Source organism: Schistocerca americana, unplaced genomic scaffold (genome assembly GCF_021461395.2).
Source record: "Schistocerca americana isolate TAMUIC-IGC-003095 unplaced genomic scaffold, iqSchAmer2.1 HiC_scaffold_15, whole genome shotgun sequence".
NCBI lineage: Eukaryota > Metazoa > Arthropoda > Insecta > Orthoptera > Acrididae > Schistocerca > Schistocerca americana.
In genome coordinates this window covers 4,100,142-4,115,902 of record NW_025725583.1, presented here as the reverse complement: position 1 = coordinate 4,115,902, position 15,761 = coordinate 4,100,142, and the positions used below count along the sequence as shown (strand labels likewise).

Genomic DNA, 15,761 nt, shown 5'->3' with positions numbered 1-15,761 from the left:
AACATTCACCAACCTAATATTTGTATATATTCAAGAACATAAATTTTTTGCCATATTGATGCCACTCAAATGTGTAACAGGATTCCTGTGTGACGGATAAGAAGCAGATCTAGGAAACATTGCTAAAAACCATTTTCTCGGAGACCATCGTGGTTAGAACATTCATGTGCTTTACTTTACACCTATTTAATTTATTTTGGTAACTATGTCAATATTTTCAGTTAACAGCATCACAATTTATTTTGAGATTCAGTGCATTGATATGTGCAGCTTACAATCAAGAAATTGACTATATGTGAATTGAACATTAAAATTGCATTAGAGCCACAGGGAAATCTTTACATTACTACTGGATATACTGCAAGAAAGCTGTATGTGACTTCTGTGCCTCTAGTGCAAGCCAGCTTCTGAACTATGCAGGGCATTGATTTGATGTGATACCCTCATATGTTACATGTTGATACCATCTTCAGAAGATCTTTAATGTAACATAAATATTCAAAAAATGTTTTCTGCTTCTGCAACCTTTGTAATTCAACTAGCTTTTGTGTTCAGAGATCAGGTTCATATATTCTCTCTCTCTCTCTCTCTCTCTCTCTCTCTCTCTCTCTCTCTCTCTCTCACTCATTCCCTCACACACACACACACACACACACACACACACACACACATACACACAGTGAATGTTTCAGTATTGACTTCATTGTTAAGTATTAGGTGATGTTAATTTTCAGGTGAAACTTCTCTTTCTCTGAACTACTAAGCAAATGTTTTCTTAAAATTCTAGGACAGGCGAACCTTTGTCCGTAGCCCACCAGCTGGCGTAGACTTTCATTTTGACTATGAAGTGTCATATCCCGTAGCCATGGCAACGCTGGCAGAGGACCCAAATCTGGAGAAGATGAGATTTGAACTGGTTCCTAAAGTGTAAGTACTAGTTTCCACGCAATATCTGTGTCTGTAATCCTTAGGGCATTATAAATATGTTTCAAGTGCTTCAGTATGTTCACATCTTTTGTTGGAATGTTATGTTTAATTTTTCCGTTATCCCATTAACCCTCTCCTACTGAACAAAATTGGTTGAAAGGAGTGATGGTAACCATTTTTTATGCTCTTTCCTATTCAAATTGGAAAATATCTTTAGTAGAAAGATTATGATTCTGCTCTTTCATGGTGCTTGTACGGGTGTAATTGAACTTGTCTATAATAATAAAAGATTTAAAGAGTTCAGTATTAGAAAATAATTTTTTGCTAGAATACAGACGATGAAAGGAATAAAGGTAACAACTCAACATACAGCTGAAGTATTGAGTGATTGACAGACACACAAACAGAATGGAAAATGATCTTGTCTTCCTGACAGTACGGAAATAAAGTACGTAAGATTCTTCATTTGTCTCTAACGAAATTATCTTTTCTATTCCTCATTGACTTCTTATACGAGGGCTATCCACAAAGTACATTACGTTTTGGAATTAAAAATAAATAAAGTATTGGAATTTTTTTTTATTATATACAGATGAAAGCCACACTTAAATACTACTTTTCTACATAGTTGCCATTTAAATTAAGGCACTTATCGTAGCAGTGGACGAGCTTGGAAATTCCTTCATCGTAAAATTCGGCCGCCTGCGCCTTCAACCACGTGGTTACCTCTTCTTGAAGCTGTGTGTCGTCAGCAAAACGCTGCATAGCCAACCACTTCTTCATTGCTGGGAATAAGTGGAAGTCACTCGGTGCCAGGTCGGGACTGTACGGCAGATGAGGAAACAACTCCCACTTAAAAGATTCGAGAACTTCACGAGTGGCATTTGCCGTGTGGGCCCGGGCGTTGTCGTGAATCAGCAAGATCTTTGAGCCCAACTTTCCCCTGCGCTTGTTTTGTATTGCTCTTCTGAGGTTGTGCAGAGTTTGGCAATACCTTTGAGAGTTTATTATAGTGCCTCTTTCCAGGAAATCCACAAAAATCACACCTTTTCTGTCCCAAAAGAGGTAACCACGTGGTTGAAGGCGCAAGTGGCCCGATTTTACGACGAAGGAATTTCCAAGCTCGTCCATCGCTACGATAAGTGCCTTAATTTAAATGGCAACTACGTAGAAAAGTAGTATTTAAGTGTGGCTTTCATCTGTATATAATAAAAAAAAATTTCCGATACTTTATTAATTTTTAATTCCAGAACATAATGTACTTTGTGGATATCCCTCGTATAAATTTGTTTTGGGTATGGTGCAAAGTCAGTTTTCATCACACAATTCATGAGTGAGTGATCTCGCCAGTTATATTTTCTCATATAGTTTTTCATGTTGGCTTCCTGTTAATGAAGAGAGCACTTAAGTTTCAGTACATTTCTTTTTCAATTGGAGGGTACACAGTATCAGAACTGTGTGTAACTTGTTGCAGAAATAGCAGTTCAGACTGTAATAAATTATAAGCAGAATGACAGAATGTCTAGATAGTTTCCACTTCTATGTTAGTGTGATCGTGAATGATCTGTAGTTAAGAACATTGACACATTTTACCTGTTTTGGAAAAGCATTTGTGCTTGATGGTGTCACATTATATTGTTCATAAAATTTCAGTCACCTAGTCTGTATTCAAAGTGAGCGTAAGAACTGAGACTTACGGTTGAACCCTATAGAGTTATGTGTGCTTTTGATAGGAATGATTTGACCATGTGGTTCAGCAGCAGCTTTGCTAACTCAGACATTTCATTTATATCATTACATTATTTTCATTCAGTTGCCTTCTGTGTCATTAATATGAATAAAGAATGTGTTGCAAAATACACAGTGCCCATTGAAGGGGAGCTGAACAGGACAATAAAAGCATGAACTATGGATTTGTAGTCAAAAAAGACACTGAAGATATAGAAACTTTCAGAGATGACGAAGAGGGGTAAATGTATCAATTTGAGGTAAGAGACCTTGGTCTGTAAATTACAAAGTTGAAAGTTAAAAGCGAAAATCATTCTGATACCTCTGCATAACTTAAGAGCTGTGAGCACTTGCTCATCTTAGATACTGAGAAACACATCTCTTCTAATGCAAGCCCTTTAGTCCCCATATTTTTGTTGGAGGTAGTATGGACCAAAACAAGAAAAAAGCCCAATAAATGTGGGCTCTGAAATGCATGCCTTGAGAGCTATAAGCACATCTTCAGTAGAAGAGATGTTTCACGGTACTGGAAGTGAAAAAGTGTTTGCAGCTTTTAAGGTACACACTTTAGACCCCGTGTTTACTGGATATTTTTTTCTTGTTTTGTTTCATACTGCCACCTTTGAAAAGTGCATACTCTACAATCTTCAAAACAGCAGCACTGGTACAAAAATTCCAGTGTTGGAGATATAAGAATGGTTTTCACATCGAACTTTAAACTCTGTCATTTCCAGACCAGGGTCCCTTACTTGGAATTTATAGATTTACCCTTGTCTGTCATCCCTGAAACATTGTATCATCATCATGGAAACTCTCTGTGTAACGGTTTACTTCATTTTACTAGTATTAATGAGTAGGGGAAGGGAAGGTGTTGATGCTTGGTTTGAACTACCCTGGCATTGGCCTGGAATGGTGTGGGGAAACTGTAGAATGCTCTTAACCATACATTGTCTGTGACATGGAAAGTGCAGAATATCATGTGAAGCTACCTATTTGTAAAATTGCTATGTGTGAGCTTATACTTATGGATTTACTTACATAATATACAGTGTGCCATAATATTAAACATTAAGGGTTTGACAGTGAAGCAAGATTAATTTTGTGTCCTTGTTAAGGCCATTGTTTTACTGAGAGGAGTGGAATCACAGGTGACAAGTGTTTCCCTCAACCCCTCCCTCTCCCTCCCCTTCCCTCCTTCCCCCCACAGTCTGATTGAAATGTCATGTGTTGATACATCTGTCGAACTTAAACAACATTCTTTTGGAACTTTTGTGTACTTTGACTCGGTGACTTTATACTGCTGCTAATTGCAAAGTGGTCCCAACACCCATATCTTTCATTAATGGAACTACTATTTAACCTGTTACGTAAGACACGATGACAAAATTGTCAGAAAGGAACTTGGGAAAAATTACACTGAAGTGAAGCATGGAATGTTCATTTCTTTATGGTACACATTTTCTGTAGATCTGATGTGTGAAAAAGTCATGCGGGTGCAGAATAAATCAATCCAAAAAAAATTAATATCTATACATGGAATATCAGCAATAATAAGATCAATTATGGTAACTATGTAATAGGAATAATGAATTGCAGAAGTGGTGTGTTCAGCATAACTTTTCCATTACAGATTTTGATTGAAATACATATTTTCACTGTAGGTTACAAGTACAGTTGATGCCGTAATAGCCTAAAGATCATATGAAATAAAGGTAAACAAAATTGAAGAAAAAAAAAAAAAAAAGGTAGAATGTTTTGTGAAATTGTTTGTCTAAAAGTATGAAATAAAGCAGACTGGAGAAACATTTGACACACATTTGAATGATGATCGGAATGACACAGCAATGATGACAACAGCACTTATAAGTGTGATATTACTTCTTGTAGCACATACCTTCTCTTTGTTGATATTTGAAGGACTCTCTGTAGAAAAATTTTTGAGGGTGACGAATTGTTGGAATTATTTACACATTTGGGCACAGATAATAGAAATATGTCAAGGACACACAACAGCAACTGCACTATCTACATGATCCATCAGACAAGTATCCTGTAATGCTGTTTAATATTCCAAGATTATAAGTTAAAAATTGAACTCTAAATTCTAAATTGGCATCCCTCTTGCTGTGCAAGATTTTGAAAATAATTTGAAGATGTGTCAAATGTTTCTCTAATCTGTATTATTTCTTGCTTTTAGGCAAATGATTTCACAAAACATTTTATATCTTTTTCTCAATTTTGTAAAATTTTATTTGTATTTTGAATTTTTGTTCAGAAAATGTGAAGTACAACGTAATTAAGTACTGACCGAGGAAAAGCAGAGACGTTCCAGTTTGTGCTATGATTTGATATTTATTTTATTTTCCCGGCATGAAACAAAGAAATCCATGGTTTCTAATGTCATAAGTAGAATTCTGCCATCTTCTTGAGTTCCTGAGATGCTCGACCTTCATGTTCACTGTTGTCATCGTCTCAGAACAATTGGATAGTAGTCTCAGGAAGTCCTGTCACTGTAAAGTGCTGCTCTGCGTCAAACAGTGGAAAGCCTCTCAAATGTGCATACTCATAGACAACTACTGATGAGGAGCAGCCATGCGACATTTGACCTTCATCAGTATCATCCAAAATGGACAAAAAGAATCCAAAGGTGGAAATCTGGTTAACATCATATACACTTAATGAGTAACAAATATTCATCTACCCAAGTAGACTTCGCCTGAAGGAGACAAAGTAAGCCCTTGCAACTTAAGAGGAGTTGTTGCCCAGCTCATTGTCAAAGATAACTGAAACTGCTGCATTTTTGTGTAGAATTTGCTGCTCTAATGAACAGCTATCTGTTGAATGGTGTTAAGATGTTGATTATTAGTTGAAATGTGGGGATGATTGTCTAAGCAAAAGAGAACTGGCAGTGGTTATTGATCTTTGTGAAGCTGAAACTTGATGGATCCAATTATTCTCAACAATTTCACCCAGTACCAGTTGATAATACCAGTGCTATCAGGCATGTATATCCTCAACATACGCCTATAGTTAGTCACGAACAATGTTGGTAGAGTTAAGGCTTGTTCTGCACACCTAAGTCACATATGTTCTGACAGCCAGTGAGCGTTCAGTATGCTCAGAGTGCTCTGCTGTGACCACTGTAGCTAGCGCGAGCACTAAATGTGATCGTAGCAAGTTGTTAAGCGAATTTCATTTCCATTTGTTGCGAGCTGTCATCGCTAATAGTGGTAGTAAGTGATAAATTCTGCATTAGTAAGCGAGAGACGTAATTTGCAGTATATATTCTTTCTACAAGCAGAAAGAATGCGCTCACCCCAACTGCCACTTGAATCGTCAATAATGCAAGCTTTGACCATGACTCGACATGTGCAAAGTGCCATTGTTCGTGGATTGGACTATACTGCCGATTCCAATATTAATTTCATCAGCAAGTCTACCACAGTCATTGATATTTAGTTTACCACGCTTTTTCAATGCTGGCTTTCTTGTGTCCTCTTACATTCCGGAGTATATACCAATTGCGCAAATTTTATAAACTGTTGCAGCCGGTTCTGCAGGTAGTGTTTTGTGCATTTATTGCATGAATCTGAAGCAACTGCTTCTCCTGGTCTCTGTCCTTAAATCCTTGGGATATATTCTGCTGTAGAGGACACTTATGTCATCAGAAGTGAAGTTGGCTTCACAAAGTTGATGGATCAATTCAGTGAACACATTATCGTGCTGTCGCTTACTCTGATGGAGTCCCACGAAACTGAAGAGGTGCTGCAGATTAAAATTATGGTTGTGAGACTGACCTTGGCCATTCTTATTTGTGAACAGTGCTCAAGAATATGGCCTACCTACCCGAGAAATGCAGCTTACGATTACAAAGCATCACAGTTGCCTCTTGTGTTTACATTTATTGGCTGTTCAGAATGTTGGTGTCATCAAAAAGAGAGATGCCTTTCTGCCCCTTCCTTTTCACACAGCTGTTTCTACAGTTGGTAGAATATTTTTGCTGATAATGTCTCTCAGCTGTGGCAATGTATTTCAAAGTATAAATGACAATACAAGTCCTAGAACCAACTGGTTGAATGTTTATATTGGCTTGCCTTAGCTTGATAATGTCAGGATTATAGTAATTGACCCTTGACGTCAGAAACCACCTCATCTAGTGCAGTATGTGGGCGTGCACGAAACCTTTCATGTGAAATTCAAAACGGATAAAGTAATCAGTGACATGTCTTATCAATATATCTGTCTTCAAAATTACATTGCATATTTGATAAAGCAATGATAAAAATTAGCATGTCAGATTAACCTGAAATTTGAGTAACTATGCCATCCTCTCTTGGGATGAGATTGTCGTGTTTTTTGTGGTAGGAGTGTTGTCAAGAACGCACAGATTGCTGATAACTTAATGCCAGAAAGGGTCATTAGAGCCGCGAATGTGGAATCGGAAAGAAGATCCTAACTGGTTGACCATTCTGATGAGATCGCTTGATGGGCTGGTCCAGTAACTTGAACAACAATACATATTATAAAAATATGAGTTCAGATCTGTCAGCTTCGCCATGTTTAATATTTCAGAGTGTAGGGTGCTTAAATTATTCACATCATTGATATTTTCATTCACACACTCGTACTCAACTCTTCTGGGAGCATAAAGACTGATGACCTTGCTCTTTGGTCCCCTCCCCCAAATCAACCAACTAATCTGTGAGCATAAAAAAAAGATAAAGCCAGAATCTTTTTTCGCTACCTGTAACATGCTGCTGGAAATACTTACAGGTCGTTACAGATATCTTCCAAATATATTTGATGTAATGGACAGCAAGTTTTTCCAGCTTTATGTTTGTGACAAACTATCTGCTTTCTCATCCCCCCCCCCCCCCCGCCTCCTCTTTCCCCACCCTGAACACTCAGCGACTTGTGGCTGAGATTCTTTATTCACCAGCAGAACATGTTTTTCAATCGCTGTTCTGCCTTCGTCAGAATCGAATGTTCAGAAACTGTTCCAGTTTCAGCAGAGTGTGAAGCAACATCTCTTTGAACTTCAACTGGAGTGCTGTGCACGAAGGCGGAAAAAGCATTTGTTTTTCAGTTCATGATTCAGTGAAGCTCTTTTTTTCTTCTTCTTCTTCTTCTTCTTCTTCTTCTTCTTCTCCTTCTCCTCCCCCTCCTCTTTTTTTCTGGGATGCCTGAGTATAACTATCAGTAAGCCATGATGATTGTTGATTGCAGTTGCAAGGAGATAATGTCAAATGACAACCAGCAGGAATTAAAGTTTGCCAGTCAATGTAGTAATGCTGGCTATGACTGATGCAAAACCATAGTCGTGTTTTCACCAGGCATTATTAGATAGTCACTAAAATGTTTATGACTAACTGAATCCCATCCATTACTAGTATATAAGTCTTCAGACCAAGCAGTATTGTCCAATCTCAAACCCTGCTTTGTTACTTAACTACTGTTCAAGCAGTTGATCAACATTACTTCTCTGCTAAGACTAGAAACAGAGAGAACATCTTGACTAATGGTTGTAGTGTTGATTTAACCTATTTATTTCATTTGTCATAAGCATAATGTGACCCAATTTCTGTCACTTGTTTCTGCGCATAGCTTATGCACTTGACAAAATTGTGCATTTCACTATGAGATTATGGGCTTCAAGCTTGCTTCCCAAAGAGCAACAGCCACAACAGCGGTTCAAGTTACCACCCTGAAGGTAATGCCTCAAATTTGCCAGATGGGTGGAAGTTTGAAGATAGGAGTAGCTGTCTATTTTACTCCTACTCTCGTAAAATGCATCCCTAATACAGTGCTTGATGTCTTTTCTGTTTTTTTACATGTCCTTTGATAGCTGCTTTGAAGCCAATGTTTCATGGAAATTCGAATCATTTGCAGAGCTAGCCAATTTTTCAAAATTAACAGCATTTACATTGACTTACAGGTGTTTGTGCTTCTTAAGGTAATTAAAAACCAGCTTGCATGATTTGTGGTCAAATGTCAAAATTCATCTGCATATTAATCAAAGGCAATGTCGATATTTATAAGATTGCTTGGCAGATGTTCCTATACTTCCTCCATGATTTGTCGGAAACAACAAATGACCTCTTTATCCTTTCTATTTATTAATTGTAGTTACTTTTGGATGTTTATAAATGTGTGCAATAACACAAGACAACACTTCTCTGCAAAAGACAAGTCAATGAAGAGAGACGCCACTTCTTCCAATTCCTTTTTGCACCTTGTGTGAGAAAAGTTACAGTGTCCGGTCAGTTAGTGATAGCATCTTGTGAACAATTCTCTATCATCAGAAACCCTTGTGTTATCTGCACACCATGTGGAAAGATATGTAGAAAATATTGGCGATCGCAAACACAGGAAGAGTCGATTGGCGAAAGTGTCTGTCTGCAAGAAATTTTCTCACTACTTTCATGTAATTCTGTGCTCCTTGATCATCTTCACCATTCTGTCTTCTCACGTGTTTCGCTGCCTTCATTGTTTCTGGATGATCTTCCATAATTACCGGGTATCTTTTGCATTCAGCTGTGCTTGCTCACCCCAGTACATTCTGTACTCGAGTTAATGTGAGAAGATTCCCGGCAGCTAGCAGTGCCGTTGCCAGCTTTCAACTGTGAGGTGCCAATGGCTGCAAGAGAAACAGCAATCTTCTTCAGAGCTGCAACAACACTGAGGTGTTATCAAAGAGAGGTTACATAATTGCTCTCCTAGCCTCTTTTGCTTTCAAAAGTCTTGAATTTAGGTTTGAAAGAAGCCATTTTGTCAGCTGAATATTGCACCAATGCAAAATTTTATATGCAAAACAGCTAGGCACTAAAGAGAGAAACTTTCTGATGCTTCATTTGCAAAGGTAGCAGTAACTATTTGTGAAATATTTCAGATTTCCCTCAAATCACCAATTAGGCTTTTCTTAATTATCTTGATTTTTCTGACAATTAAACCCTGTTTTGCAAAGTTGGCATCAGGCTGGTCAATTTCATATTCAATATATGTATTTCCCTCTCTTCACCTATGAAAATTCAAATGAAAACATAGTGTCTAATTTCATAGTGTGTCTTGGTGGTGGTGGTGGTGGTGGTGGTTAGTGTTTAACGTCCCGTCGACAACGAGGTCATTAGAGACGGAGCGCAAGCTCGGGTTAGGGAAGGATTGGGAAGGAAATCGGCCGTGCCCTTTCAAAGGAACCATCCCGACATTTGCCTGAAACGATTTAGGGAAATCACGGAAAACCTAAATCAGGATGGCCGGAGACGGGATTGAACCGTCGTCCTCCCGAATGCGAGTCCAGTGTGCTAACCAGGTGTGTCTTGTTTTTGTTACTTAAACATTTGACTGATAAGGGAATGGTTAACAGGAGTTTCAGATTGTGTGTGCAACAGAAGAGCTGCACATAAACTGTTCTTATTATTACGGAAGAACAATTTTTCAGTAGAATAAAATGATGTTTCAAGCAGGTATTTTGTCCACCCCATCAACCTCAGATGAGGAGAAACTGACTAGCTCTTGTGCATCGAAAGATGTAGGTTTCCAAGGGATTCTGGTGGCACCAGAGGCACTGCAGCTTTTGCCACAGTTGCTCCACTGCCACTTCAGCATAGGGCATCATCATAAAGACGAACTACTTTTAGCCTTGTCTGGATAATGACTAATCTCTCTTATGTTCACACAAGCACTGTTGCTATTCATTTCCTGCTATATTCTGAATTAGCCAGTCAACAGGAAAAGTGCAAGCAGACCACAGCAACAAGGGAGATTGAACTGCTCGACTCTGGCACTGCAAAAGTCCTAAATCTACACTGCTAAAACAAAAAAATACACAAAATATAAATAAGAAAAATAAAACAAGTCCTAGTCTCTATCAGATAGTGTTGCATGTGAGGCTGTAGAGTTGTTGCATAAGTTTGTAGCCTTTTTTCTGTAATTTTGATAAACACAACAGATACACATAACTGAGGCTTCACTCATCAATAATATATTCTGCTTCACTATTTAAAACAGTGTAACTTTTCGATATTGCGACTGTAGAATCGAGTGATTTTGAAGCAAAGAAATCATGGGGCCATGCTTGGAGTGTTTTTTCATCCTGAAAGGAAGTTGCTTCAAGGTTGTTGGAAAGAGAGTGGAAAAGGTGCGAATCTGAGGGTGCAACAGGTTGGGTGTGGTCAGTCTAGTAGAATGCTGGCATTATCGTGGAGTAGCATCACTTCATGCAGTCTTCCTGGATGTTGTTCTTGGAATGCGTCTGCAAGACATCTCAGATGTTGAAAATAAATGTCAAAAGTGATAGATAATTTGTAGTACACCACATGATCGTTGTTCCACCAGCTACATAAAATTATCTTTTGTGGAAGCATGCAGATCTTTGCAAGGGGAGTTGCTGCTTTGTTTGGACTTAACCAATCCTTCCTTTTCCTTATGTTAGCATAGACACACAATTTCTCATCACCATTGACTATACAGGATAGGAATGGTTCATATTCTCCACAAGCAAATTGACGATGAGCAAGTAAAGGTGCACATATGGCCATCCCATCCACTGATGTTTGTGATTTTGGCTTAGAGCATGTGGTACCCATAGACCTAATTTTTGAGCCTTATCTATTGCGTGCAAATGTCACACGGTGGTAGAAGGATTACATTTCATCACATCTGCCAGTTCTTTATTCCACTGACATGATCATTGTGGATTAATGTGTTCATATGATATTCGTCAAAACCTGAAGGTCTTTCTGAACATGGAGAGTCACTAACATCAAAATGATCCACCTTAAGGGGACTACACCCTGCCTATCTTACCCATGTTAATTTAGGCAAATATTTGACCCATTTTTGAAGAAACTATTTGATGCAGGGCCTTAATATTTTTACTGTATGTTACACGATTCTAATAGTCAACTGTACTAAAATCTACTTTATCCATTTTATAGTTTTTAAGAAATACTTTTTTAAATTTATTAACAAAAAATATTAAGTTTTTTTCTGCAGAAAATATTTTTTGTGAACTTCCTAGTGGGGGGAATATTAATGAATGTAGTACCAGAGGTGGCTTTTTATTTTATGCAGAGTCTCTGAAAATTTCATTCATTTTGCTATGATAGTTTCTGATATAATGTGGTGTATGTACTGAAAATTTTAGTTTGCGGGAAATTGACTTTAAAGAGAAAACTTTTGAAATTTGTTACTTACAGTTAATTAAAACTGCCCTGCTTCATATGATGGCCCTTCTTTGGCCTCTAGCAGGTTGTCCAGCTTCTTTTTCACCCTACTAGATGTTTGTCTTGCTTTCTTGACCATATTAGATGCAGACCTGTCTGCATCAGCTATCCTCATTTTATTGCAATGTTGCAGCCCAGTGATCATAGTTTCACCAGAATTAATTCCCGAATTTTTCAGTACCCAACACTTCGCAATATTACCATAATTGAATGTAATAACAGCATCATGAACTCCTAGTTCATCCTACAAATACAGTTTTAGGAAGGCGGTTCCAAATTATGCTTTGAAACACTCATTTGGGTTCTGTGCCTGCCCATGCAGAAATTTCCTTAGAAAGTCAGGATGAGCCAAGTCTCTGTAAATAGGTTCAATTGCTGTAATTGCAGCAGGAAGAGAATGCTGGTGAGAATAAGATTCTCCAGTTGCCTGAGCCCTATTGTATTTGCACCACGAATTTTCTCCTGTGGACACAATCCATGACATGGCTTATCATCAGTAGAGGACTTACGGAAGAATATGGCCCAAACATCTCTCTTTGTTGCCTCCAGATTTTCTTTATTTCTCCTAATTGCCTACCCATAGTATACCTGCCGGTTTTCTATTTCAGTTTTAGTTAACTGACCCTGTCCGGTCAACAATTTTCCATCTTTTAATTTTTTTCCTCTCATTTCAACAGTTAATTTTCTCAGCCTTGTTCACAAACGTTTTTGAACATGGCCTACACATTCTATTTTGCTAATAATGGCATCTCCACATGGCTTAGAGTTCACCACATTGTTGTATGCCTTACTGTCACCATCGCCCAAATATTTGGTGTACCATACACCTCTTGTTTCTACAGAGCAATGAAATATTTGTTGTACTCCATGAACTTCTATGCCACAACTTGTTCCTCTAAAATTAGCCACACAGTTGCATTCTTTATGTTCATTGACTTCACAACATTTGCAATATTTAGACATTATCTCCATATCTAACACTTTACCAGTGTGCTACACTCATGGCAGTCACTACTCCATTCAGAGAAGTATGTCCTCTTTTCTGCCAACTTCCATCAAGTGCAACTGCAATACCCGAACATCCATAGTTTTCTTCCACTGGTTCCCTAGCAGCCAGTTTCATGATTTCCTCACATGCAGCTTTCTCTAACATTGCAGTCAGTTTTTCAAATTTCTTTGGTGATTGATGTAAGTTCATCACTGAACAAAATGTTCTCCCTGCAGCCATGCCCTTGCCAATGGATCGTAAGGCATAAACTAATCTAGTATTTATTTCATAAGGGCCACTTGCATCTGGTTTTGAAGAACTCGTAAATGAAATCACAGCTGAGCATTTAGTGCAAATTAAATCCAAAGCAATTGCTGGGCCATTTCTCCCACTGGCACTCTCAACAAATTTTTACACTCTGTGGCTCACCATACTGTCTACAGTGTACAAATTTAGAAATTACATCTGACAATGTTCTCCAATTTATAATAATGTTGCTACACCCCTTGTAACTTACAGTAAATTCGTTGTAACTCTCTTGAAATAGTGAGAGCTTCTTTGATGATGCACTTGTTGAAGAATTGCAATTAGAAACATCATTGCCAGGCGACATAAGCTCTTGTACAGAAAGCTTTCTAATCTTGTTTCCTCTAAATTGTCGTTTCTTGAAAATGCCGTTACGTTTTGTCATCTTCAATAAACACAACAGAACACACGTAAACAAGCACTGCAAACGTAAGTATAACAACTACTCACAATCACACTTGAACAAAACTAACCGCGTGGTTCAAAGCGTGTTGTTTACAAACAGCAGAAACAAAAGAATACCGACCATTGCATTCCAAGGATAGCAACACACTTGGGAGTAAAAACAAAAATCCCGAACGTGCAATGTAGGGGCAATAAAGATCTAAAATACATGTAGAAAAGTGGGTGACAGAAAAGTGAGCATGGAACATAAACACACATGGTAGGAAAATGCTCTTTAAATGCTCGAAAAAAAAAAAAAAAAAAATTCAGCAGAGTCCTTTTCAGAGTACTTAAATAAAACCTTATTATATCGAAATATGATGAAAACTGAAAATTGATTTTTTTTTTCAACCTGAACCGAGGTGTGGTCCCCTTAATCAAGAAAACCATTTTCTTGCTGTGCTCTGTCCAATGGTATTATACCCATACGTGGCATAAATGTTTTTGGATGCCCTTTTCATTGACCTCAAACAGAAGAATATGTTGGAAACATTCAGATTTCTCCATTTGATATTCAATCTTGTAGTGTCCACAGGCCCACTCACTATCTTGCAAATGTCAGAATGACAGTACGTAAATTTGGATAGCAACAGTGAACTACAAATAAAAAATGACAGTTGATAAAAAAAACATAACAACAGGAAAATGAACATGCATAACAAAAACACTATGAACTTCTGCACCAACCTAATACCAAACAGTGTGAGAAAAATGAAAAGTATAGGCTGCTATATGAGCAGTGGCCCACTGCACCCAACTGCATATCACACAGGTACAACCAAAACTGGAAGAATGTGGAAGCCTTCTTAGAAAACCAATAAGAGTATGAGTTTTTCCTCGGCCTTCATATTTTTGTTATGGTTGAATAAGTATGTGGATATTATTTTCCAGCAACTTCCTCATTCTGGCACTGTAGCAATTTCTGTCAATTTATATCTAGGGCTTTTTGATGCCTCAAGCTTTAAAGCGTCTTTATTCAGCATGTAGGTAGTTAACACCATACAGAAGTTCTAAGAGATGACATATAGTCACGTAAATTTAATTGTTTTTGTGTTGTTGTAAACCTCTTCATAGTACATTAGTGTTGCAATTTTCTATAATATTAGTGTAGCTGCAGTCTAGACTCTGTGTGTTAGCAAAAGTAGGGCAAAGCTGGGTACCTTAAATTCTAATTTATCTGAAATATTTTCAGTGATCACAGTGTTCGTAAGTTCAGGTTATTTATATTTCTTTTATATTCAGCATTATAGTAATCTGGTTTCAGCATAAAAATAAACTGTGTTTCCAACAATCTAAAAAAGTTTTTGACCGATTTACTTCAGATTTTATGCAGTGATGTGATAAACATTTGAACAGGCTACTTCATCAAGGCTGCTTCTTACCACTGAGGGAACTGCAACTAATGAGTGCCTATCCTGAATCTGTGGACACCATTTTTGAGACACACACCAGAATTACCAGAATTTTCCAATGTTTCATTTACTTTCCTCAGGTCATGAAGGAAAGCCTCTGTGGCTATCATAAAATAAGTTTTTCTTTTTAGAGTGTATGAAGTTTTATGTAGGTAGTATGTAGTTATACATGATCATCTTTCTATAAAAGATGGCATGAATTTTTATAATGCTGTTATATCAATGTAACTATTTCTTTTTTGGACGTATAAAAAAAGTTGTGTGTGGTGATATTGCATCGACACTGTAATCGTTTAATCTATTCCCTACTAGTGGAAATGTTGGTATCGTGTAGATACTTTTGTTGTATTGTTTCTTGATTCCTTTATTGCCACTCTTAACGAAATCCAGTGATGTTTGTTGTTAATTTTGGGTACCAGTTATTTTGGTAAGCAGATGGGAAAAGGAAAGCACTTAAAACATTTTGATGTATTGTCAGTTCATTTGGTGAATGCAATTTACAGTGGAAGCAAAGTCACAAGGTGCAAGTTTCATATTGTTATAGTTATTGGAAATGGTGCAATGTTTGTCAGCCTGTAAGTCATAGTCAAGACTGAGGGTGTCATTGTGGAAAGTCAGCAAATATTGACAGCTGTTTGAAAAGGGAGGGCAAAAATTTCATTGATAATGCTATACTTAAAAGCAGTCATTTACAGCCCTTTTCTTAAAAAAATTGTGTGTTTCTTTTCTATT

The 15,761-nt window shown here is 37.6% G+C and overlaps 1 protein-coding gene across 5 annotated transcripts in view; it reads left to right on the top strand.

The window, feature by feature from the left end:
* The window catches only part of LOC124569465 (synapse-associated protein of 47 kDa-like), a 319,550-nt gene that overhangs the window by 278,506 nt on the left and 25,283 nt on the right, over positions 1–15,761 (top strand). For all 5 annotated transcript variants that reach the window (XM_047131078.1, XM_047131076.1, XM_047131075.1 and 2 more), the window contains exon 6: positions 788–927. In XM_047131078.1, coding sequence (XP_046987034.1) covers positions 788–927 — 140 coding nt within the window. The remainder of the gene's footprint in view (positions 1–787; positions 928–15,761) is intronic.